The sequence below is a fragment of the Neopsephotus bourkii genome, unplaced genomic scaffold, assembly GCF_033783945.1.
Source record: "Neopsephotus bourkii isolate Nb327-2 ecotype Australia unplaced genomic scaffold, CSIRO-AGI_Nbou_v1 NB_39, whole genome shotgun sequence".
Lineage (NCBI taxonomy): Eukaryota > Metazoa > Chordata > Aves > Psittaciformes > Psittacidae > Neopsephotus > Neopsephotus bourkii.
Genome location: NW_026900556.1, coordinates 1485225 through 1512202, shown reverse-complemented (window position 1 = coordinate 1512202; position 26978 = coordinate 1485225). Strand labels below are relative to the sequence as shown.

The 26978-nt window shown below is 45.8% G+C and overlaps 2 protein-coding genes across 4 annotated transcripts in view; one reads left to right on the top strand and one right to left on the bottom strand.

Moving 5' to 3' along the window:
• LLGL1 (LLGL scribble cell polarity complex component 1) overlaps positions 1 to 26978 on the bottom strand; it is a 363828-nt gene that overhangs the window by 90033 nt on the left and 246817 nt on the right. The window lies entirely within an intron of this gene.
• LOC133208630 (voltage-dependent T-type calcium channel subunit alpha-1H-like) overlaps positions 1 to 26978 on the top strand; it is a 118169-nt gene that overhangs the window by 44461 nt on the left and 46730 nt on the right. For all 3 annotated transcript variants that reach the window (XM_061346660.1, XM_061346651.1, XM_061346643.1), the window contains exons 9-10: positions 25273 to 25424; positions 26427 to 26612. In XM_061346660.1, the coding sequence (XP_061202644.1) occupies positions 25273 to 25424; positions 26427 to 26612 (338 nt within the window). The remainder of the gene's footprint in view (positions 1 to 25272; positions 25425 to 26426; positions 26613 to 26978) is intronic.

The window sequence follows — 26978 nt, the reverse complement described above, 5'->3', positions numbered from 1 at the left end:
GTTGGTCTCTCTGGGGAAAGCGACGCTTTCCTGGGCTTTTCTTCCTTGGACAAACTGGTTGTTTTCAACTGTTTTTTCAGGATATGCACTGGGATTTCTCATGCCACCTCTGTATCAGGTGTAGGAAATGCATCCCAGTGAGGCGAGGAGGTCCTCATACTGCTCTTCTGTGAGAAGGATAGTCAAAGGTTCATCCACTCCTCCCCCAAAATCTCCAGTGCAGGATCAGGACCAGGTCAAGGTTATTTATAAAGCTGTTCCTCCTCTTTGCCTTGCTCTGTCTGCTCAGGAGTGAGTAGAAACGGCAGACAGAGTACCAAAGTGCTCTGTATCGCAGTACCCAAGGTGCAGGACAAAGAGGCTCTCATTTTCTTCTCCATTTCCCAGCATTAAGTCCTGCTTGGAACCATGGCAAACAATCCTCCAGAGTGCTGCTACTACATTTTCTCTCCACTTGTGTACTTTAAACCCCCATATTCTGTGCTATCTGAGACGGTTTCTTTCAGAAAAGCAAGCACTCAGTTAAAACACATGAACCTTAGCTGGGCAACGATAAATTAGTTCACACTTACAGCAGAGAGAGTCCAAACCCAACAAAGAAATAGCTGTCACCGTCAGCTTTCTGCCTGGTTAGTTATTCCACAATAAGTTTTAAAACTAGGAAATATACCTTGTCAGTAGCCTTTGAATAGACCATTCATATCTCGAGGCAGCTCCATTTCTGCATGGATAGCCTTTTGTCAGGCAGATACAGCTTTGTCAGTCCTTGGATATTGCCATGACGGGTGCTGGGGAAAACCTTAGGCAGGCTGCAGTAAGAAAACCCAGGGATCACATGCAGTCTGTCCACAATCACTCATATAAAGGTAAATCGTGGTAATTACATCCTTGCTGCTAACAAAGGAAAACTGTAGCCAGCAGGTTTATGTTGGATTTTACCTTGTAAAAGATTCACTTTAAACCATCTCAAAGCCAATGGCAATAAAGATTCTGAAGCTTTTGGCTATGGAGCATCAGCCTCCCGCCAGCTTTGCTCCCAGGCAGTGCCCGGCGTGGGCCCAATAAAAAGGGAGGAATTTTGAAGTGAAACCTGTTAAAGTTCCTCCACGTGCCTGGCTGCAAAGTGTCTCTGGTCGCAGTGGGGTAACAAGCGTGGAGCTGTCAAAGCCCAGCTTTGAAACACCTCACCCAAGCCCTGTCTTGTCAACAGCATGAGCTCTGGCATTGCCAGAGGCTTGGGCACTATCTGGAAGCAACAGAAAATGGCTCTAGGCTCCCAGACTGTGTGGCATGAAAGTCTGGGCTTTCTGTGAGCAAACCAGGCTGATTTCAGACCCTGCAGCCTTCCTCATGTGAGAACTGACTGCAAGACTTAGAGTGAGGGGCTAGCTTTGTGTGGAGATGAGTAAGAGACAGCGGAGTGAAGCTGTCATGAACACACAGTGGGGTGCTGGGTCAGAGGGGAGGTGAGAATGGCTGGTTTTGGGGATGCCATGATCCTTGCCAGGAAAAAACAGTTTAATGACACCTTTCTGGTTATTGCATGATGGATGCTGCCCAGTCACTCCGTATCTCTGCTCAGAGCAGGTGTTACAAGGTGTGAGCCTTTCCACCAGACGTGGATGTTATCACAGTCTCCTCCACCTCCTAAGGGCAAACCTGAAGGCCATTCCCCAAGTGCTGTTCAAAGCCAAGGCATCAGTCCTCTGTGTGTGTGGGAGGGGTTGGAGGGTACTGAACAACATATGGTGTAGAAGATAGAGCAGTGCTACTCCTTGCTGTGTTATCTTGCCTTTCATCCCGGGGCATAGCATCGCTCTGCAGAGAAGTCTCACAGAGCCCTCTTGAGGCAATCGAGCATTATTGTCTGTATCTTCCGCATGAGGAAATCGAGGTTGCAAAGTGCCAGGCTGGAGGCAAAACTCAGTGGGCTTTACTGCTTGTAGCCACAGGGCAAGGGGGTATGTTGTCTAGTAGGAGAACTTGGCTGACAAAACAGGAAGGTAATCTGTGCCTGCACTGCTGCAGTCCTGGATGTTATGTTGATGAATGAGAGAGATCTGTCTAAATCCCCTCAAGGCTTCAATATGAGTTTTTATGGGAATTTGAAGCTTGCAGAGGTCTACTCACATGGTTACTCTGCCTGCTCTTGGCTAACATTGCTGGCACCACCCCATTTAATGTACTTTATTTAATTTGATAATAATAATTTATTAAATTAATGATTTCTGAATTTATTACGAACAAGAATTGAATGCACTTAATTTAATCCGTGCTCATTTAGGCAGGGTCCTCTCCTATGGCTAAGGTTATGACCGCCGTAGCAGCTCTTAGCCTCCTGGGAAAGATGAGTTGATGCTAGAAGTGCTTTGTACAGGGCTGTCCTTTAGCAGTCCTGCTCTCCTCAGAGGCAGATTGAGGATTTCATGGCAGCACAGCCGGGTTGTGGCAGGAGATCTGGGTAGCAGGAGGCAGCTGATGACGGGAAGCAAGTTTCTTTGGGACTTTAGTCACTAGCAGCAATCCTGCAGAGCACATCCATGGGGTTAACACCAGCTCTGGTTCCAACTGCCAAGCTGGACATGGCTGGTGATTAGGAGTTTACATGATGCTTTCAGTTAGCAGCAGCAAAACTGGTATTTCAGAGGTTAATTGCCTGGTTTGGAGTTCCCTATTTCTTTTTTCCCTCCTCTTGTGCTTTACTTATTTATTTGTTTCTCTCCAGCACAAATAAGCACTCCCACGATGAAGAAAGCCAAGTACAAAGAAGAAGGCAATCTTTGCATTAATTTTCCAGACCATGTCAGTACATCAGATGATTTGGTACACATTCACTGCAGCTGACAACTCTCCAGAGTATCCGAGAACGTGCCACGGCACTGCAGCAACCAAGCAGGAACAGTGCACTCCAAAAGCATGACCTCTGCCATGCCTTTGGGACAGTGGGGAGAAATGCCTGGTGCGAGCAGGTCCTGTTTCAGGAGCTGTTGTTTCCAAGTGCCTCTCTGCCACTGAAAGCTAATGCCTTTTTGTCTCAGAGTCAGCTCCTGTGCATGCTTCACTGACTGGTCTGAGAAGTAATTGCTGTTTCTTTGTTCTGCCTTGATTCCCATCTCCCTGATTGTCCAATACAAGGGCAGACTCCTGTTCATTTATCTGAGAGAGGTGCTAATGTTATATCTGCAGAAGGATGAGCTCTGAATTCATCCATGAGGACCTCTGGTTTAAGTTGTGAGGAGAGACCCCCAGTTGGCTTCCCAGAGGAGTCTGCAGAAGTAGCTGTTGATGCTTGTAATGATTCCACATAAAAAGCTCAATTTACATCAAATGGCACTAGAAATGCTATTTCATATTCACTTCTCAGAAGAAAAGTACAAATTAGTATTTGTTCTAAGCTATTGCTGTTCAAAGAGCTTTTAATTGCTTTTCTGATCCCTCAGCCATGGCAAGTTTCGTTCAGAGCAGCTGTCTTTGGAGTAGTTGGAGCTGACCTTGGTGAGCACCCAGCAGCCCATTGCTTATCAGTGTAAGAGAATATTGCTTCTGAGTAGCACATTTTATTCTTATGGAGTAAAAGTAATTCTGTGTGATTTAAGGTAGCAACCAGCTTCTCCAGTGATGCTCTCCTTTAGCATTTGTCAATTTTGGCTTGAGAAATTGCTTTGGCGTGGAAAGCTCAGCACTTAGTCAGAAAGCAGAGGAGAATCTTTCAGCGGTGGTTGAAGCAAATTTGTTAAATTCCTTTTGAGTTGTGAGTCAATAAAAGATGATCCTGATCTGAAATTCACACTTTCAGCTAGCAAAACTTGTTTGCTCTTCCAACTTGCATGATCCAGTTTTAAGAACTGACACATTGGCTGGACTTGAAGCAAACAGATTCCCCCAGCCCAGCCTGGGGTGTGAAAATTCAGCCCCATGTGTTTGTGCTTATTGCATAAATGATGTGAGACTCCTTCTGCCCTTAGTAGTCCTATGGTTTATGCGTTTGGGCTTTGTCAGCTGGATACCTGCTCCCCTCCAAGGTCCCAGCAGTAAGTAGACGGTCTTCATCAAGGGTCGGTTTAGTAGGACCATACACATGGGTCTCCTGACCAGAGCAACAGAAATTTGCCTCATTCAACAAACAACTTGTGGTAACCTGAATTCTGTCTCTCCCTCTTGGAAGGGAAGGACTTTATCTGGTGACCTTGGGGTAAAAAGGAGTGTTTCCCATCATCTTCTGTGCCCCAAGATCACATTATCTTTATATAGGCCCCCTTTTCTGCATACAGCCACTGTGTCAGGACATTAAGAAACCTGGTGGCAGTTCTGGTATCCCTTCTGGACAGTTCAGGCTGCAAGGCTTCTGCCCAGAGCCAGCAGCAGCTCAGATGTGGAACATTTACAGCTGGCAAGGTGTCATTCCTGTGTTAGAGGGATTCAAGGATGAGAGGTAAGATAGTATGAAGTGATGGCAAATGTTTGCAGTTAAAAGCCAGGTGTCCTGGCTCAGGGCTAGATCATTGTCTGCTGTCATGGCAAAGGGTATAAATCATATCCTATGGGGAGCCTACCATGAGTTGTGTTCATGGAGCCTTCTCTTGCTCTCTTCTGTAATTTCACTGGCTCCTCCACTGCTCTGTTTTCTTGCTGTTGGATTGTATGTTCTTGGTATATTTTTTTTTACTATATAAGGGAAAGCCTACTAGAGATCCTTCTATTCCTCTGCCTCCTACCAGACAGGAACAGCACCTCTCCAGAGTACAGAAACTGAGTGTAATAACTCATTCGAGTGCTGACATACTGAGCAGTCAGGGGAGATCAGGAGAACAGCAGAGCTAGGCATTGCAAAAGGGAGTTTGCAGTCTGAGCTGGTTCCTATAGATGTGTTCACAAGCCTAGGGAAGAATATTAGGAAATTCCCAGGGGAACTGTAGGCACGTTTTACTACCACCAATGATTCAGTTCCTTCCCCTCACTTACGCCATTAGTTGTTCTCTGTGTTGAGGGATTGGCCATATAAATCACATCTGCTGTCTGCCGAGATGAGACTTCTTAAGCAAGTGATAGTAATGTGCTTCCCAGCATAAGTTTTTTGCATGGAGACTGGAGATCTGCACAGCACCAGTAACAGACCCACACCACGCAGGACTTGCTAGATGTGTTTCTTCCATCTGGGTCATGGAGTGAGTCAGCTGAGAGTCACGGTGCCCTGCAAGGCTTCCACGACCGAATCCATGAAAGCCCCATGCTTCATAAACATACATGATGGCAATGGGTGACTATATATAGAATGTAGACAGATTGTTTGCATTTCAACTGGCAGGTAAAATAAACCAAGTGTAATATAGCCCCGAGAATGAAAGCAGAGTGCACTTGCCAGCTGCATTTCATCACAGAAATGTGCGTAAATCACAGCCACGGGCAGCCAGCTTCAAATGTTGTGCTGACAATGGCTCTAATGTGCTCCAAAGCAGGGAGGCTTGACACAGCTGGACAGCAGGGTGTTCACTTTCTGCAAAGGGAAACTGCAGTGAGAGGGGGGCCTGTAATGAAGTAGGTGGCTTTTACAAACAAAGAGTGTGGTGTTGCATTGAGCCCATGCCTTCCTGCTGGTCGACAGCTGGACGCTTTTCATCTGGGAGTGGGTTTGGTAGGGGAAGGTTGGCTTTGATCAGGTAAGCAGGCTTTGGGGTGAGCATGCTCCCTGCTCTAACACCTTTCTACCTGGCGGTACCTTGCCTGAGCAATGACAAGATGCAAGTTGGAGGAAGAGCTCGAGTATTTGGTTCATGGCAGCTGTGCTCAGAGGCTCCAGAGACATCCTGGTGCCTGCAGGTACATGCAGAGCCATAGCCAGGTCCCTCAAGCAGCCTGTGTGGCTTTGGTACTGCACATGGCAGCAGCTTGCCAGCCTTCTGGCTGCCTCCATGAAAGGCATCTGGGCTGCAGGGACAAGAGAGGGTTAGGAGAGAGCAGCACAGGAGGAAATGCAAAAGATTGAGACAGCCAAGCCAACTGATGGGGGCAGGAAAACGTGCTCAGGCAAGGCTTGGAGAGGATCATGCCCTGGAGTGGCAGGAAGCAAAGAGCAGCTTGGTTTGCCTCAGGAGCTTCAGAGAGGATGCAACTGGTCAACTACCAGGATACCACCTCCCGTGTTAGCTGAGGCTGCCTCTTTGTTTCCTTACACTTCCCCAGTCTGTTTGCGCCCATCTTTTGTCTTCTTGGCTTTTCTGTTCCACAAGACAAGGATTGCATTTTGTACTGTGTACATCACCCCCTCTATGTGGGGCTCCCAGACAGGGCCTGATAGATGTTATTACAAGTAATAATAACAGTGGAAACAGAACATTGCACTTCTGGCACTGGTTTTTATGCCTGGAGGTTGCAGGTAGACTCTGTGAAATTGAGTTTACAGCCCAAATTCAAACCAAATGCAACAGGAATGTAACACAAGCAGATATGCAGATAGGAGGGTGAGGAGGTTAGTACATGATGGTGCTGTGCCAAGGACTAACGGTGTCTATAGGTTGGTGGTTCAGGAGGCAAAGGAAATAGTCACATTTAATTTAATACTTCTGTGCATTTCCAGTCACTCCCTGTGGATGCTTTCTGTCAATCTGGAAGGTACAGAAAGACTTAAAGATAGATTTAATGGAGAAAATATCAGGAAGGTGCAGAAAAGACAGACATGGCATACCTGAAAACAAAGGGGGTTAGTATTTGGCAGTACATATGAAATGATGGCAACTTAGAAAGCTCTGTGTGGAGATTCAGTGGTATTACTGAGGTGTCCCATGCACCAGCCATCTCTGGGTACCTCAGAGCCGAGAGGCTGTTCTTATCAGCAGGCAGAGGATTAAAGATGCTCAGGGTAGTGATCTGCCTCCTTCCAGCAGAGGAGAGCCACCACTACAAAGAAATGAACAGGTGTGTTTACTGCTGCTGTCAACCTGAGCCATGAATTCTCCTCAGGGTTGAACCAGGGCTCTCCAGCTGGGACAATGAGATTTTCCAGAATTATGAATGAAGCTTTAAATGTCTCCTTGAAACCTCCTCCTGGATCTTTTGTTACAAGATCAGGATGCCTTTTTTAAAATGCTTTTGAGAGGTGGGCAAGAGAGCTGCATCTGAAAGGAGTGAGACTCTTACTCCAAACTGAAGGAGCGTTGGCATGCCTGCATGCATTCTTTTCAAGCTCTATTTTTGTTTGCTCTGTCTGGTTAACAGCCTTAAAGACAGACTGACTCCCAATTTGGGAAAAACAGTCTGTGCACGGGCCTTGTAGCATCAGTGGTAAAGCTGCTAGAGCAGAGAGTCTGCCACTGAGGCGGATGGGGAATGAAGACCACTTGGCTTCTTTCCCCCAGTGAAGGCATCTCTCAGTTTTCCCTCCTGCCTGATGCCTGTGCAAATTCAAACCTGTATTTGTCTCATAGCACAGACAAATCCAGAGCTTTGCTATAGTACCCCTGGAGAAAACAGCAGAAAGAGAAGTGTTTTATTTATTTTACATACTCCAAAGGGAATTGACTTTGCTGCAGAGAGATGGATCCTGTAGTTCTCTGACTCTCGGCATGACTATACATGGACTTGTCTATGCTTTAATGTTAGTCTGGATTGAGGTAGTTTATGAAGCCAGCGTGTGCTGGCTGCTCCTAGGAGCTCTACCTGGAGCTTGGGGATGGAACCAGGGGAGCCAAGCCCTGGCTCTGTTGCTCCCCAGCTGCTCCTTGCTTTCAGACTTATCCAGAGTCAAGGCAGAGCTTTACAGCTCCAAATCCAATCTGTAAGAGGAAATAAACCACAAGGAGCTTCTGGATAAGGGAGAGAATAGGTTTGCTTTTTGTTTGTGAAGGGTTCAGAGGCAAAACTTAACCCTATCAGCATTGTTCATCACTGGTCACTGCTGCCTGGGAGCACAAACAGTTTAAAGTCCTTTGTGTAAGTCAGTTTCAGGCAGAGCATCTGAAGGCAGCGTGGGTTGCTGGGCAATTATCTCATTGCAACATGGCCTGTGTTATGGGGGCTGTATTGCAGAAGATCTCTCACTTGTGCTGAGGACTCTCGAAGCTGCCAGAATAGGTCAGCATCTTGAGTGTCTTTAAAGCAGAACTGCTAATATGGAGGTCTGGCAGGTAGGAGCTGATACATGTGCCAGAGTACAAGGGACTGAACTGCAGAGTGTGGAAGTGCAGGGGGATTCAATGCCAGAAATCCAGTTTATGCTGAGGAGCTGTGAATGCCTCTGAAAGCCCCCAGAGCCAGAGGTAAGGGGGGGAGCTGGTTTCTCACTTCCTCTGAGGACAACATAGTGTCATAGAATCATAGAATATGTCTTTGAGCAAATTCCTGTTCCTCTTCATGTTACCTTCCCTTCTTTCCCTGTTTTGTCCCCTCTTTAGGATACCACTGGGATCTCCTAAGGTCCAGGCTGGAATTATGTTGTTCACATCCCTCCCTTTCTACTGCCACAGTAGCACCATATACAGATACCCCACCCCAAAGTAGCGGAAATCGCTCCCTTGCTGTAGTGGGGGGGGGGGGGTTGATGGCTGAGGACATGCCTCTGCTCCTTCCTTTCTCATGCACAGTTCTCCCTGTTTCTGGAACAGGGATTAATCTGCAAGTGAGTGATGAACAGGCAGGCTGAGCCCAACAGACAGATACTGACCCTGCAGCTAACACAGGAGCGGATGTTTCCCACCTGAGATTGCAGAAGTCCTTTTGTGTTTCAGAAATGATCTAATGCTACGGGTTTCCTCCCACTCCTTCCCCCCTCTCCCCCGCCCTTGTTAGTCCATGTGTAATAGCAGAGGGTTTCATACATATTTGATTTTTTAACTATAGCATGAAATCTAAATGCTGTATTTATGGCTGCAACTGTCACTCCTCTGCAAACATGCAGTGAAATGAAGGTTAACAAGTTTGGGCTCTGGGGAAAGCATGTAAAACAGCCCTGCAGAAGACACTGTGTCACCACAGCCAAGTGAAGAGCAGAGATTTTCTGAGGTTCTCCAGTCCAGGGTTATTTATCATCATCTGAAGCAAATACCTCTCTAATTGTATATCCTTGTTCGAAATTCTTGAAACCCCAAATCAAATTCTTTTCCCTTGTACAATATACACAGCAAATACAGGATACAGAGCCTGAGGGGACAGTTTAATAGTTTAAGAATCAGGTTGGCACTAGCCAGACTTGATGCAGCCATATGTTCAAATCCCAGGGGTGAGCACTCACCAGGAGGTAGACAGTGCTCTGTACCATTTATTGTGTGTTCACTTAAAACCAGATGTCCCATTACCAGGGCTGAAGAATAGATGCTCTGCCTCTCCTTAGATACTCTGCCTCTCCTCCAAAGAGCAAGGGCGCACTGTGCTATTCAGTCCCCACCACCACATTTGCACTGCTTCTGTGAGCTTCCTTACTCCTGCATGTGTATTATCTAAAGTTTGAAGACGAGGCTGGTTGATTTTAATAGAGGCTTGCTTAAATAAGGCAAAATAGCTTTGGGCCTTTGTTTAAATACAACTTTGGTCTGAAAATGCATCAAATAGACTTGGGAATAGTGTACTTGGTATAGGTGGTCTTGTTAGAGCCTTAAGGCTTCTAGCTGTGTCTCCCTAGGGTCACTGACCTTGGGTTCGGGCTCTCTGTGGCTCAAGGTAGCTGTGAAAGACCTATAGGTCTTTGTGTTCAACTTAGTACCTGGGAAAAGCAGAGCAGAGCCAGACAGGGACCTAGCACGGGTTTTGAGGGAGTTGGCCACTGGTGCAGCACAGAGCTCTGATCCAGCAGGGCCATATGGATGGGATTGCATGGCACGTGAAAGTTCTGTCTTAACAATGCAAATGGTGAAGCCCTCAAGATTAGTGGGGCTGGGGTGTGGGAGAGTTCAGACGTATTCTAGTAATCACATCCTTCCTGTTGTGTGTTGTTTTTATTTCTGAGACTCTAAAATAGACTGTGTAGGAAGTTGCAAGATTTGGACTCCTCTGCCCAGCTTTGTAGATGAAGGAGATAGAGCTGCTCTGAGAGGCAGCCAAACACAGCACCAGTGCTCTCTGAGAAACCTCTTGATGCATGAGGATTGCTCCTGCCTTGCGAATGCTCATGTCCCTCCTTGTCCCCATCACACTGTCACCATAAGGAAATCAGCCAGGCTATCCCCACCTGTATTGCTGCCCCATTGCCTGCAGTAAAACGCTGCATGATATTCATTGCAGTGTGTCAGTTTGGTGAATGTCTGTCAGCCAGAACCGTAACTTACCCCCATTATCTGCAGCTCTGAGTAAGCTGTAGTGTTCTGGGTCTCTAATTCACTCCTCACCCTCCTCTTGCCCAGCATTTGCTGCTCACCCAAGTTTTTCTCTATCAAATTCAGCACCCAGAAGGTGCCGTTCCCATTTTTTTAGCATTTCCATAGAAACCACTTTGGAATTGCAGAGTGCTTTGTGCAAATTTAAAAGGAAACTAGTGTAATGGTTTAGTTGGAACTGGTTTTTGGCTGCCAGTTGCTTAGAAAGAGTGTGTGTTTCAATGATAAAGTTGGGAAGAAAAGCAGTAGAAGTTCTCAAAGGCAGAGATGTAACAATTTTCTGCTCTATGAGCCTAGGGTAAAGCTTTTATGATAGCACAAAGTATATCTGGAGATTGTTTGGAAGGAGACAGACACATTTTTTACTCTTCCATGGAAATCTCTTACCAGGAGGAGCTCTGTTTATGTGCAAAGCTGCTTTTTTATGTGCAGGCTCATTTCTTCACCTTGTTAACACAACTGACTCAGTTTGACCTCTCTTAAAAGGTTTAAATGCATATAGATTAATGTACTTTTGATGTCTGGGCTGATGAAGTGCTGTGCCATCTCTGCTTAATTTTCTAGTTTAAAGATTTAGGCTCAGCACTGCTCAGGAGTAGCCAGGATTGGACCTAAATTTGGTTTGCACCTGACTGATAGAAAAGTTAATTCTGGGCAGAGAGGGAGATGTGAGCAGAGGATGCTTCTCTGTAGTAATTTGTGCTTCTCTGGCTCTAGCACAACTACCTAAGGTGACTTTTCCACAGGGATGAACTCCGAAATAGCAAAACTATCATTGACAGCAAAGGAGGAAACTCCTGGCTGTGCTCAGATGTCCAAAGGCTGCAGTGGTTTAGCAGCACCAGTGTAGGTCCCTGGTCACCAAGGCAATGGCTCATTGCTATGGAAACACTTGCCACCTTCTCAAGCAAGAGCATTTGAGCAAGTCTGGATGTTTAGCGAATAATTGCTTGAGATCCACTGTGTATCCCACCCCTTAACACATTTGGGGACTAAGAAATAAAGTAATTTGACAGCTTTTCACCATGATCTCTCCATTCTGGAAATCCACGAAGGGGATTTCCATTAGGGTAGAAACATCTGAGCTCAGTTGTTTTCTCAAGGGCTCACTGATTGCAAAGGGTTGTTTTAGCTTTACTAGTTTATTAAAGGCACTACACTGGAGATTGCAACTAAGTTCTCTTTCACTCCCACTCCCTACAAATAAAACCTTGTGTTGCCTGTCTCGTGTGAGAACTGACAGAGCTGTTCGGAGGCTATGGGTCAGTTTAGCTTACTCTTAGGGTTACTTTTCCCACAGGGCTTGGCGGGCCCTGCTCCCAGGGCAGGGAGTCTGATCAAAGCCCTGGTGCTGATGATGCGGTCATGAGGGTTGGTTGGAGCAGCCCTTCCTGTGTGCCTGTTCCTCATGGCTCTTGCTGTGGGAGAAGTATCAGTTCTAGTCAGAGCAACACAGGGATGTGAAAAGCTGCCAGGAGAGAACTTGAATGTGGCATGGAGGAAGGCTGCAAAAGAAATCCATTTCTTCTTCGATTTGAGCCATCACTGACAGATTTTTCCCCAGGTGAAAGCAGGATGTGGGCAGTGGGTTGGCAGAGCCATGCACTTCAGTAGGGCTGCAGCATGGTCGAGCTGTCATGGAGGAGCAGGCAGTGCAGTGAGCCAGAGCTCATCTCCTCTGCTTGGAGGGTTTCTCCTGACATCATTCTTGCACACAGCGTGGGATCAGGATGGGGGATGTTATGGCAAGACAGCACTAGGTACAGCATGAGGGCCGGGCACAGCCTGGTGACATGTGGAGGAGGAAAGGAAAGGGCTACCTGGCCCTTCACCTGAACCAGACATCTGCTGGAGAGCAATTACAGCCAGATGATAAATCAGGAGTGTGCTGCCTCCTTTACCTTTGCTTTTCTCTGCCTCACAGCTCCCCTTGAAATGACAACAGCGCATAATTGCAGTGCTTTGGTGTTCACACATCCCTGCTGCTGATTTGAGAGGTGTTATTAGCGTTGCCATTAGCAGTTTGCCCAGCGCACCAAGGCTGAACTGACAACCTCCAAACCCAAATACATTTAAATACAATACTTTCTCTCTCCAAGCTGGAGGAGAGAGTATCTCTACTCTCAGGTGTTCAGCAGTCCTACATCTTCTGTAGCTTGGCACTGTAGTAACAGTAGTGAATTACAGTAATTTGAATTAGTATTGCTGTTATTAGAGCTAATATAATTGAATTTAGTTATTTTTAGCAGTGATTTGATTTCATTATATAAAATTAGGGTGACTAAACTTCTTTTTTACTGAATCATTTTGTTCCCATAACAATAGCAACAGACTGCAATCCAGGGCATGCTTGGGGGTGAGGTATATTTCATGCCAAAGGAACGAGAAAAATGCAATGGAAAGTCATGTCCTTATTTTTAAGTCCTGTTTTCCAGACTTTTGTGTTCTTCCCCCAAGATTAGAAATAAATATTACAAGAGGAACACATTGCAAAAGCACAGTTATTCACTGTAAGTTTTCTTACTTGGTCCTCTGTTAATATTGGTGGTTGTTTAATATCACTTCATTTCACTGGGGTTTCTTGGCAAGAAGGTGAAAATGTGGAAGCACTAGGACATCTCCAAACTCAGTGGTGGTTCCACTGAAATCGAGGAATTCTGCCAGGTGAAAATCTGATCACTGTCTGTGAGATACAAAGAGCTGATGTGAGGAGGAACAAGAGTCGCTGAGCTTTCCTGCTGGGTTGTGTTCACATTCCGTAATTCCAGGCTTTTGCTTTGTTCAATGTCCAAGTGATGCGATTGTGCTGAAGGGCAGCTCTGAGTTGTAGTTCCTTCTTGACCTCTCCTGTCCTTTCTTGCCTTAGCCAAACAAATTGCTGTTGTCTCATGGAGGAAAAGGGATGATGGTGATCATAGCTGTTATTTAAGTTTCTGAGTTTAAATGCCTGTATTACACACACTCCAAAGCTAAAACAGGGCAATGAGTTCCAAGAAGCAACTCATTCCCTTGTCTCCAGTAGAAGGGTGTTGCTCACCACTATCTACCTGCTCTAATGCAGGCTCTTAGTGAAGACACACCTGAAAGATCAGGACCCAGAAGCCTTCCTCGCCAGTCATAAGAGCACAGGCTCCGGGTTTGTACTTTTCCATCTTTGCTGTTCCTTTGTGATCGTTGTGGATGGGTTTAATTGCCACTTTAATCTGATGCTCATTGCTAAGAAGAACGTATCAATAATTCACTTGCAAGAACAGCGTGGCAGCTCTGAAGTTCCCATCTGTCTGCTTTGGCTGCAGGCTAGAGTGCCATGGGCTGTTCGCAGCATTGTGTTCTCAGGGACAAAAATGAGCTTGTAACAATTGCTTGGCTTGCTTTTAGTTACACTGGAGCGGGAGAGAAGGTGGATTTCCCTGAATTTGTTCTCCTGGCTCCTAGCCTATCTTTGCTGCAGAGCAGAGAGGAGCTGCTGCCTGTATTACTGATGTGGATTTGCAGATAATCATTTCCATGCTTATGAAGCTTTTGAATCTTAAGCTCTTCAGGAGCGTTTCTGGAAGCTGCAGAGAAACTGCATCAAAGCTGAGCCTGTAACAAGCACAGTCCTGTCTTGGAGGACAAAAGGGCTGGAAGTTCCTCCACACAATGTCCCTAGCTACCCAGCCTGCAACGGCTTGGGTCCTAAGAACCTAAGGGATCTTTTTGGTCACAGAAATCAGTAGATGGAACTTAACTCACCTAGCCCATCTTCTTGCTTTAAGACAGATCAACTTTTTCTGTGTCAGGGTTGTAAGTGACTTCCCATCTTTTAAGACAACCCCAGAAGGTGAACATCCCAAAAGGAAGCCCAGAAAGAACTGCTTGTGCCCAAATGTTTCATACATATTTAGAAACACGGGAGAGACTAAATGTTAATCTAGGAGTTAGGAAAAGAGCTTGGGAGTCCTGACATTTAGCATCTCGTTATAGAAACTAAACCTTTCCTTTATGACCCAAGAATGAAGGCTCATGTGGGCAATACCCTGCTGTTCTATAGGATATATCATCCATTTTATTTTATGAGGTCCACCCATCATTTTTCTTCTAGCTCAGGATCCTAGATCCTTAGAAAAGCTTTCCTAATCTTCTCCCATGTTTCTGTCTTCTTCCACTTAGCACATAGGGGTCAGTTACAGCAGATTGCTCAACTGTTTCTGAAGAATTACCCTCTTCTTGAAGTTCTTTCCCTATCGGGCCACTTCAGCTTCCTCTCCTTGGGCTGAAAAGATGACTGAGTCAGGGTCTTTGTCAGATCCAGACTAAACTTATTCCCTATCTTGTTCTCCCCACGAGCAGTCCTGTATGGTGTTTTCTCGATGTGCCTCGTCTCCTGATACCAGTACACTGCCTGCGCATCACAAATGTGCATTTGTCAAAGGGACTCTCCATAAAGGTCTATTAGCAAGGGATGAGTAATGGTTTGACAAAATAGATTTAAGTGGCCCCTTCTGAATCATCTTGGCAGTAATAGAGAGTCTGTGTCCATTTTTTGATTAAATATTTCCAGTGCCATTAGCTTGGGTGAAGTAAACAACTTCTATTGAGTTTGTCTGCTAATGACAACCCGGAGGCCTTTGATCTCTCTGTTATCAGAGAGCAAGGCCTGTTGCTTGGATGTGGCTAAAGATCATCTGATTGTTGCTAAAGGTGCCTCTTGCAGCACAAAGAGGCTGGAAACAATTCTTTACTCTCTCGCTGTTCACCTCCTGCCTTCTTCAATGGACGTGGTTAAAACTGCCTGTGGTACATATCCTCTAACTGTAGTTTGACTGCAAGATTGCAGCCAAGAAAATCAACACTTTACCTCCTTTTCTTGGGCAGGGTCCTTGAGGCAGGGCCCCTGTGTTCACGTGTGTCTGAAAGGGGCTGTATTTCCATGTTCTTTGTATGTATCCTTTCATAGCAGGGTTCACAATATTGTATGGGCTTTCCTTAAATGCTCCACCTCTTGAAATCTTGTGACTTATCTTGTATTCCATAGCATTAACTAGAAGAAAGAGCTGGGATCAACCTTTTCCTGTTAGATATAAGCTATTTTCAGCCTAAATATGAAAAAGAAGGAAAATGAAGAAAGAAAAAGAAAATAACTCAATATGAATGATGCATTATGTCTTTTGATGCATGCTTTGTGATTAGCCAGGAAAGCAAAGCTGATTTCAGGCATCAGGCTGATGATTTTTGACCATTTGTTGTTGACTTCAGCACAGAAAGTGGTCAAGAGCAAACCATTTTGCAATGGGCAAGAACTGTGTGAATATAATCCCTTTTAGGAATGTTTTATGGCAAGGGATAAGCCAGATATATTGGATGAGAGTCAACACAGGCCTTGCTAAGAGATGTCACGCCTCACAGATCTGCTGGTGCTTTGAAGGACTCCACCAGCATATGGATGGGAATGATTCAGTTTGTATAATTCCCTTGGATTTTTGCCAGAGGTTCTTAAAGGAGCTAAGCCCATGTGGATTGGGGTGGCAGCGTGCTTGTATTTAAGAACTGCTGAAGAGGAAAGGGCTACAAGTAATAGGTCCATTTCTGGAACACTGGGAGGTTGTCAGAGGCATCTCTTGATGTACCATGGGACATGAGGTGTCCCATGTGCTCCTGGGAGATGCTTCACTCCCAGCACTGAGAGTGAAGGGGAGATCGTGGCTGTTCTTGGCACCAAGCTCTGTCTGAAAAGGCACTTCCTTGCTTGCACCCAGCACTGGAGGAATGATCAGGCATTCACTGTTTTCCATTCAGGCATATATCAGTGTATTAGCACTGACAGGGATGACCAGTTCTCAGAGTCCACACTGAAGCATCAGTCCCCAGGTAAGCTATTACAGTGCTCCAGTGTATTGCTGGAGGTGTTCATCCTTGGTTGTTAGCTGGAGAGTTGGCTCCTTCCTCCTGTGACTTGTTTAATAACTAGACCCGAGCACTTCTGGCCTTGTTTGGGGGTATTTTATAGGATTTGTGTGGGTTTTTTTCATTTTCAGGCTTATTTTTATAGCCATCTGTCAGACTAAGTGATCCTCCATCAGGATATAATCCAGCTGATTGGCCTACTTTTCAGGAATAGTAGCTTTAGTTTTCTATTCTACTGATAGCATTTCACATTGCCCAGGTCCTTTCCTCCCGAGGGTGGAGAAGACAGCAACTGATCTAATCCAGCTTGGCATTTGTGCCACTAGAAATGAAATTGCATTTTGCTGAATGAAACTGAGAAATAGGGAAGTAATACGGCCAACACGTGTTGCCATGTGGGACCTTCTCCCTGGGAAGTGCTTCCTAAGGAAGATACAGCAGAGTTGATTATCCCAGAAAACAAAGTCGCTGATCTGTAGCTCTTGTGCAAGAGATGGAAGTGTGGCAGCCAAGGTTTCTTCTATAGAAAACCCTCTCAGCCAGGAGTCTATACCAAGTGAACTTGAAGGATTGACACAAAAATTCCAAGAGACTTTAAGACTTTGGAATATGTTCTTTGTTGGATAACATCAATTTGCATGGCATTATTCTAGTGCTGGAGTACATCATGCTTGCATGCAGCTTGCTCCATTCCTCACTGATACACAATCTGCAGCTCCAGAAAGGAGCAGCACGTTTTGCCTGGCCATATGCAGTTGAATAAGGAATTATCAGTAGTGACTTTCATGCCACAGAGCAGAGAGGTAAAAGCAATTCCACAGAGCATTAGGAGATCAAGTAGGTCAATTGAAAGGAGGAAAAATTACTATTGGCTCTCTTCAATTAAACTGTTATCGCTCCACGTGAAGGATCCCATTTAGAGGAAGGCATAAAACCTGAGAGTGGAGGTGATGGGGAGAATAAATTCTCCATTTTTAATTCCAGAGCTGGAGAGTGAACATTCATCAGTAGGCATGAGCAGGAGAGCTCTCCTCCCTTCTATTTACAGCTTACTTTTAGGGAGAGCCCATTTGGAAAGCTCTCAGTACAAACTCATTTAAGCCACAGCTTTTAGTAGAGACACTAATGACACCTAAACCCTCTCTGAGAAGGGTTTTTGGTTCTGAGAGGTTGTGGTGTGTGGCTGTTAAACACAGGGCAGAAGGCACCTCAAAAAAGCAAACATCTTGGCGACCAAGGCAGTCTTCTAGGAGCTGGGGCATCCTGGTTCAAGTCCCTGGTCCCTTTCCAAGGCCAGAGAGCATAAATAATGTTCTGTTGTGCTTGTGTGCATGGGAAAACACCAGCCAAAATGTGTTTTCTAGTAAGAGGAGTTATATCTTATGAAGGCAAGACAATTTTCATGGTTTGAACCACAGTCTAGATCAACTAAACCAGCTTAAAGTTGATTTTAAGACAGTGAGTCCTATGTTGTAGTAACTAAACTGCATCAAAATGGTTTACAAAGGAAATATTTTCAAATGCAGAAATGGAAAGGCCCACTTGTGTTATTCTTCAGATTTATTTTTAAGGGCAGGGAATGCAGAGGAGGAAAGAATCCAGGTCTTGAATTGCTTGGGGTATTTTTGCTTGTTTGCTTTGCTGGTTTATTTACTTACCTTAGAAATAGCAGAATTATTTTGCTTGGGCTTTGACAACCAAAAAAAAAGGGGAGAATAATAAAGGTCATAATGTAACCTTCACATTTGCTAGCAGTTTTCTGAGATGTCACCTATGTTCCCTGCTGGCTCTCTGCTTCAGCTGCAACCTTCAGGCTCTTCAAACTCCCTCTAAGAGGAAGGACCTTTTCCCAGACTGCTCCAGAGGCGTTAGAATGGAATGTCTGTAAATAAGAACAAGCATAGAGCTTGCAAGGAGGAGGGCAACTTTGTCACTTCTGCACAGAATTGCTGCAGGATTGAGTCCCTGATTGTCACAGCTTCCCTCCTTGCCCCATTTCTGGGACGGGGGGGAATGTTCATGTTTGTTATTACAGTTCAGCCAATACTCCCCATGCTTCATGACTGGTGTGTGAAACTTGTTCCAAAACCCAGTCCAGCCAGGGCTGTATTGACATTGCAAATGCCCCCAAAATCACATGGACTTATATATATAGGATATATTCAGGTATGAAATGTACTGTCTGCCTGTAGTGCTGCTTCTTTCCTGGGGGTATTTTCAGTCACCCGCCCTCAGCCTCTGCACAGGCTGGGTGATAGCTGGGGAGGGACACACAGGTCCCTATAACTGCACTGTTTCTGTATCCCAGTGTCAACCTGCAGTGGTATTTGGGATGTTCTTCTCCCAGACATGTAGAGCACGGGGTGTTTGGGGGAGGCAGGACAGAGTTCCTCCCCCTGGGTGATAAATACCTGCTGGGACAAAGTCAAGAGAGCCCAGATGCTGGCAGATAGAGCATCTGCTTTCATGCGGAATGGCTCATTACATTGTTTTGGACAAGATAAATAATGAATAGCCTCAGAGGTGCTCCAAGTGACAGATTCTCCTCCACGCTACATTAAGCATTTAGACACTTCAGCTTGGGCCTGTCCCATGCCATGTCTCATTGCTGGGCTGACTTTGGAGGGGTCTGAGCTTATGCCCAGGAGGGCAAATGCTGCTGATGTCTGTGTCTCCTTTGGCCAAAATTTGCTCTGTAGCAAAATGCCTGTGATGTGACTGTTAATTATATCTCCTGAGCCATGTGCAGAGCCTACCTGAAGAGACTAAGGCTCCTCTTTAGTTGAATTTGCTATAGGAAAAGGGTAGGGGCGAGAAACTGGTGTTTGATGTGAGCTTTCAAAGGATTGAGTGTGCAAGAAACACAGCTGAGGGTTTCAAATCCAAAGCTTGAGCTTGTATGTTGTGGTTTCCCCCAGCCAGCAACCAAGTACCACGCAGTGGGATGGGGAGGGGAACAGGGAAAAGGTAAAAACTGCACACTGAGATAAGAACGGTTTAGTGGCTAAATTAAGGTGAAATATAATAATAATGATAGGAAATAAAAAGAGGAATAAAACCGAAGGACAAGTGATGAACAGAACAGTTGTTCACCACCCGCTGAACAGTGTCCAGCCTGTCCCTGAGCAGTGATCAGCAGCCCCTGGCCAACTCCACACAGTTTCTATACTGTGTATGAGGTTCTGTGGTATGGAATATCTCTTTGGCTCATTTGGATCAGGTGTCCTGGCTCTTCTTCCTCCCAGCTTCTCGTGTCCTTCCTTACTGGCAGAGCATGAGAGACTGAAAAGGCCTTAACTATGGTAAGCACTGCTCAGCACCAACTAAAACCTTGGTGTGTTATCAATATTATTCTCATACAAAAGCCAAACCACATCACTGCACCAGATACTAGGAAGAAACTGAACTCTACCCTAGCTGAAACCAGAGCACTGGAAGAGTGTGAGGATCTGGGGATCCCTCTAGATGCAAGTGAGCTGTGGTGCATGTGGAGGAGAGGTCCACAGGGTGCCATGAGGACTGGAATAACTCAGTCACCTCCAAGCAGAGGGGATTAAAGGAGGCAGGCTGTGAGTTAGAGATCTCTGCACTTTCTTGATGGGTTAAACCCAGCCTTCAGCAGTCTTGTGCAATGTTTTATCTAACCCTTCATCCTACATTCAGAAGGCACATGGGTCCAGGCTACCAGATTGCTGCTCGCTGCCTAGCACAGTGGGAGTCTGCCTGTGATATTCATATTACACACTCATTCCATACATGTCCTAGTTTTTTAGAAAAAGAGGAATATTTTTTAATTCTGAGCTCTTATCAATTCCATTGATTTGCTCCCCTCCTGTGGTACCACTGCTTCAACCTCATTTAAGCTATTTTCCACCACTTTTGGACAATATTTCTTATTAAAAAAGTCTAATCCCTCCCAAAGCATCTCTAGTCTGTCCCAGAAAACTGGCTTTCACAGTGGCATGTGAACCCTGCAAATGGAGTATGGAGCCTAGTAATCCATCAGTTAAACAGATTAGTTATGTAGGAGGCTCTATGCTCAGTGAGTAAAGCAAGCAGGCTTTATTCTCACTCTATAGAGGAAAAGCTGACCCAAGTATAGCTTCATAGCTTTACACTGGAGACTCAAAGGACTTCCTGCTGACCTTGTGGCTGGGGTGGACTGCTGGTTGCAGTGTCTTTGTTCTCCTCTCAGGAGATCACAAGATGAAGAAGTGAAGTGTGATGCTGCGCTGCCAGGGAGCACTGTCTGCCCCCTCCACTGTGAGAGGAGGAGAATTGCACTGTGGTTGGCAGCCCTTTGCATAGTTTTGGGGGCCTGTTGCCTTTTTGAGGCTGGTGACATCATGACTGAGGTTGCAGGTATCTTGGTACCACCTGTGTATTATAGAATGTGTGAAGCAGATCTTAAAATCCCCATAATTAAGTTTCTTTTCAATAGAGTGGAGCAGAACCCTTGCCCCCCATTCCCACAGATCAGGCAGAGCCAGAGCTGACACCACTGCCTGGCCTCTGGAAGGCAGGAGCAGAATGTGATAACTCCCAGAGGGAGAATAAGCCCTTGAAGCAGGATCTGCTCCTTCTGGTGTTCTGTGCATCACTGGTACTTGTTCTTTGCTAGGAAGTATCAGGAGTTCATCCTTTAGTCCTTGGGCACAGCTTGCAAATGCCTTTGCAAACTCTTAGTTGCTTAGTGCAGGGCAAGTTATCTGGTGCTGTGGTGATTGCTATGGTTTGGGTTTATTCATCTAAAAAGTTGTGTGGGTTTGATTTTTCCTCCCTCTTCCATCTCACTGTAATAACCCTGAATTCCTTCTCCCTGCCTCTCCCATGCATTCCCTTTGGATTTTTAAGCAGAGAAATGGGGATGATTCCAGAGCCTGCGGACAGGTGAAATCCCTTGCAATGGAATAACTGGCAATTGGAAAACTACAATCTCTCAAAACTGGGCTGGAGAGAAAATACGGAGTATCCGGAAGCAAAGCAGGAGTTGACAGTTCGTTATGTCTTTTCATTCCAGTCAGAGTCTCTGAAGAGCAAACTTAAAACTATAAAGCAGAAAAGCCAACATAAACAAGTGCTCCAAATCCCATTGACAGCTTTAGACCCAGGACTAGAGAGGAAGAAAACAACCCAAGTGCAAAGGATGTTTATGAGACTAAATGTTCTGGGTTTGTTTACCACTCCTCTGTGTCTCTGCCAGCCTCAGCACTCCCGGTTCAGGAGGAGCCGAACTGGCTGCTTTGGGCTTGGAGGGGGGCATTTCTGAAGCAAAGCACATCTTTGATTCTGGAAGCTTCCTTCCCTCTTCATTCAGCAGGAGGGACCAGGTGTCTAGCAGCTCTTTCTCCAGTGTGATGCAGGTATGATTTCAGTATCAGAGCAAAAAGGTGCCACAGGCAAAGCTTGGTGCCATCCTGCCAGTGCTTGAACCTAAGCTGTGTACAATAGGTGGTTGTGGATGCAGCAATCAAGAGACACGAGGTAGAAAACAGGTGAGAGAAAAGAGAGGCACAAAGAGATATCCTTGAAGAGCTGCAGTAATTCACTTGCACAAAGAGAATCTCAGAATGCAAATCCTGCTCCTGTTCTTCATCCTCTCCTTGGAGGGAGCCATCAATAATTTGACCATTACAGGTTTCTCTGATTGAATTTCTCCTGATTCCAGGAAGGCTCCAGGCTTGTGCCACATCTTGCTGCAACCAGAAGTGTCAGATTCTCAGAAGGAGCTTCATCTGCCCAGGTTTTCAGACCCAAGCTATTTAGAAAAGGATTTTTTTTTGTCTGTTTATCTGAACTCAGATTGAACTGTTGAAAAGTTTGAGGCTTGTCCCTAATAGAAACATGGGTTTGAATCACTGAAATATCCCGCAGCACAAATGCAGCCTTCAAAGTGAGCAGAAGTGGTTGTGCTTTCCTGGGACGTGTTTTGCCTGGAGTCAAGGCTATTACTTTAAGCTCATTTCAAGGATATGGAAAAGTTACAAATAGATCCCAAACAGTTTCTGCCCTTCTCTCGAGTGAGGGAAAACTTACTCCTGCAGCCAGAGGACAAGGATTCGTTGGAATCTGAAATCTGTAACAGTTGTACTCAGATCTGAACCTTTTTGAGCACTGCCTAGAACCCACCACTGGGACCTGGGGGTTAAACCACTCTCTGTGCTTGTTTCTGCTGACTGTTTTCAGCATGGCAGTTCCCATTCCAAGCTCTGCTTCTGACACTGAGTACCCTTGTACCAGCAGGACACAACTGCCCACCATTCCTGAGTGGTTTGTAGCCTCATGCAATGCCACTTGGCTGCCTTTTGGCCATTCTCCATTTAGCCTGACCTGTTTCTGAAACCCTGGACCAATGTAAAGGTCGATCATCACAGCAGGAGAAGATGTGGAGGTACCCAAAGATGATGAGGGTTGTTCTCCCTCACTGTCGTTTGAAAAGGAAGTTTTCACTGATGCTGTTTGGAGCCTTATGGTGGGCGAGTATTTTCCCTGTCAGAGTTGTTCAGGTTTGCAAAGTTATTTGGCAAAAAGCAAATAATACCAGTTTAGAGCTGCCTTCTTGGAAGCGCATCATTTTGATGCCAACCTTTGTTGATTCATCATTGCTTGCTAGAAAGTAAGTTGCATTTCGTGACACAACCAAGCAAAAAGCCTGAAGTTTTCGTTTTGGAGAAGGTCAAAACAAGACACTGCAGCAATTTTCAGGCTTTGTTGCAACTTCATTTTCTTCCAGCCAGGAAGTTTGACAAAAATAAGCCTTACCATGAAAAGTTTTGTGTTCAGCAAATCAACATTTTAGTGTTTTTCCCAGAGAAAAACACTCCTGGAAAAAATCCTGCTTTGGGGTGGTTTAAATTTGAACAAACCAAGAGTGTCTCCTAGTGGCTGACTCCAGGGGAATGGCCGAATCTTATCTTGTCTTCACGTGCCTCTTCCTTGACCCTCCTTCTAAATCTTTGCTCATCAGGGAGGGAGAGAAGTAGGAAATGAACTGTGCTTTCAGCAACATGCCATTCCATAACCCATACAGATCTCGGTGGCAGGCTTTTTGAAGGCTGCAGTTGTTGTTGAAAGGAGGTAATGACATCTAAAGGCTATAGCACTGAACACTTGGCTCATCTGCTGGTCAGCTTCCACTCTAACAACACAAAAGCTCCCAGCAGCAGCCTAGCCAGCATGCAGGATTATCCATCCTTGGGTTCTGCCTCGGTGTCCACACACGTGCTCCAAACATCTCACAGCAGTCCTTGTCACCAAATTTGTTGTGCCTTACGCCAAATATAATCACTAAAGGATAATTGTGTGCACTTCTGGTGTTCTCAACATAAGAAGGACATGGAGCTTTTGGAGCAGATCCAGAGGAGAAAACGAAGATGATCAGGGGCTGGAGCACTTCCCATATGGATACAGGCTGAGAAAGTGGGGCTGTTCAGCCTGGACAAGAGAAGCTGTGTAGAGACCTTAGAGCAGCCTTCCAGTATCTGAAGGGAGCCTACAAGGATGCCAGAGAGGGACTCTTCATCAGGGACTGCCCAAGCTGCAGCTTCATTGCTGGTATTTGTGACATTCATTTTCCAGCCTCACCATGATGAAGAACCATCCTCAGCCTGCTATGAGCACCCTGTCCCAAGGAGCCCTCAGGCTGCTGTCTGAAGAGATGCAAGGATTGAGCGAGTTACTTTGCTTCTTGCCAAGAACTCCCTGGTATAACCCCAGCTGAAGGGAGACCAAACACACCAGCCACAAACACACCAGCCGTGTGCTGCTCCTCACAGATAGCTTAGTGCACTGCGAATGTGATGTTCCATAACCACTGTCCTTACAGCAGGACAGGCCCTGGAGCCCACAAGGCTATTTCAGGCTCTGCTGAGGAGCTGCTTAGACGCCATCCTACAGCAGTCCTTTTCTTAGACATGTTTTCACTGCTCAGGTTGTTTTGGCATCATCAGGGAAGCAAATAGGATGGAGAGCACTGATGAACATTAGGGAATTGCTGTCCCTGCAGCAAGGGAGGTGTGAGGAGGGCAGCCTGGTGATCATGTTGATGTGCACTATATACCATCTGAGCCACTTCTTGCTGGAGACTAAGGAACTGAAAATTGCACAGTCCTTCCCCTGGTGTCCCTTAGTAATTAGCATATATGGATTATAATCATGAGGACTGAGGCTTTTAGTGCTCTTTCTCCTGGATAAATGGTTGAGCAGAAGACAGTCTATCGCATAAAGTGATTTAGCCCATGAATGATGGTTCATTAGCAGCCCACAGACTGTCACTGCCTATAGTAGGGGATGTGTGGGCTCTTCCTGTATTCTAGTTAACTCTTTCACCTTCTCCTTCAGTCAGCAAAGATTCAGTTTGCAGAGCATGGAGTTAAATGTGGCTGTGCCATAGTACTACAATGGTCTTCCCCCCTTCAGAGCCTCAAATAATGCAGCAACATCCCAAAGAGACTGTCATCTTTTAACAAAGTGTCAAAGGATGGATGGGGAATAAAAGAAGCTATTATCAGTCAGGAGATGAGTCAGATATGAATATAACACCTTTTTTCCTAGACAATATTATTACACTGAGGAAATGAAAAAGACACATTTTCTTTTGCAAAGGAAGAGGCCTTGAGCGTTAGAAATGCACATTGCAGAGCCTGCTGTGGTGTGAGGGAGCAGCTCCAGTAAGTGAGCAAACCCTATCCCACCTCTGCTGTGCCATGGTTTGGAGCCTGGGTGCTGGACAGACATTCCTGCACTTCCCAGGAAGGGAAGACTTGGGCTCTGTCTGGAAAGCGAGATCACAAAGCAAGGTAATTTGGTGCTTCTGATGGAAAAATCAGCTCTTGGATTTAAGCTGCATTCACTCTTGGGCAAGGCAAGGGCAATAAATACCTCAAGGGAAATAAAGCTATTGATTCTATTGACTTTCACTTGGTATTGTTGTACAGCTGCTCCAGAAATGGACTGGGATTCTGTGTTTCCAACAAGACCCACAGGGACTGTCCATGAAGCTTTTCTGCTGTTCCTCTCAGACACTTCATCTGTCTCTGTGGCTCTCTGTGCATCTGTTTGACCATGTTGCTTTTTTGCCCCATAGCCAGATGAGTTGACCAATGCCTTGGAGATCAGTAACATCGTCTTCACAAGCATGTTTGCCCTGGAGATGCTCCTGAAACTCCTTGCCTTTGGCCTCTTTGGCTACATCAAGAACCCATACAACATCTTTGATGGGATCATAGTTGTCATCAGGTCAGTGCTAGTTCTTCATCCACTGTGGCTTGTCTCCCAAGGGCTCAGACCAGTTGGGGAGTGGGATGGGGAACAGGAATGACGAGGCATGTGCTGATCCAAGGCTCACTGGCTATGATGTGCTATAATTATCTTGGCCTTTCAGATTTCTGTCATTAGAAGGCCTGTCCAAAGTAAATGGACCTGGCAGATGGAGAACAAAATCTATTTATGCCACACATCTGGCACTGTGGTCAGTTTTCCACTGAAGTGCAGAATGGCTGGTCCTGGGAAAGGAGTACTGTGAGTGTCCCTATCCCACCAGCATGCCTTCCCTCTCCTGAGTTAATACATAACTCAGGCCAGAATAGGACAAGCCAGGAGGGTAGGAGAGAGCACTGTCCTCTCCAGGGGAACACTACCAGCATAAACTGGGGATGTCAAATCATGTGGGTGAGAAGCTTGTGCAGCATCTCTTTGTGCTGGGGTTCTTTCTGGGGGTGCTGTTCCCCCTTTGATCAGTAATTTGGGGCTGAGAAGTCAAGGGAGACACAGAAGGTGTAAACCAAGATACCTTCAGTTTGTCCATCCCTTTGATTCAGAGATATGAGAAGCAGTAGAGACCCAGAGCAAAAGCCAGTCTGTGGTTTGATCAAACCAACCCACCCCAACAAATGTAAAACCCTCTGGAGACAAGCTTGGTACAAAACTGTGATCCACGTTTTGTGACAGATTGTAGTGATGCAGACCAGCAGGAGACATGCTGTGCTGTGAACAGTCACAGAAAGCAAGGGAATTAAAGACTCAAGAAAGTAGCTATAAAGGATGGAGGTTATGCATGTGCGTGTGGATCTGCACATGCGAGAAGGGAAGGTGTTTTTCAGAAGCAAGAAAGAAGGTGGCAGATAAACTACCCCTGTAGGGCTTCTGGTAGTGTGATATCCTGTAAGAAAGCAGCCTGCCCAAAGCTTTCACAGGAGAGAACTGCTGCTTCTAGCTCTTGTCCTTGTGGTGTTCCTGCAGTGTGTGGGAGATCATCGGTCAGTCGGACGGAGGCCTCTCTGTGCTACGAACCTTTCGGCTGCTCCGCGTGCTGAAACTGGTGCGCTTCATGCCCGCCCTCCGCCGCCAGCTCGTGGTCCTCATGAAGACAATGGACAATGTAGCCACCTTCTGCATGTTGCTCATGCTCTTCATCTTCATCTTCAGGTACCAGAGCCTGCAGCTGCTCTTCAGTTACTTGTTCAGCTTGCTTAAGTAATATGTAGATCAGAGTAACAATGCACTGCATTTGCTAGGCTGCCTACGTGACGGAAGTGCTCACAATAGACTGACAAGCAGACACTCAACAGACTTTTCAGTCTCAGTTTTGCATGCAGTACTGTAATTCCACAGATGAATGAAGCACACAACCAGGCAACATTTCCTCTGGAATTCCTGGGAGGCTCGTTGAGCTGTGTCTCGGGAAGCTGTCAGTAACTGGACTCCAGCACTGTTATATTTGAGATGGATGTTGTACAGACTCCAAGATTTCTGTCTGTTTGACCCTATAATGCCCCTCAGTATCCTGTTCTT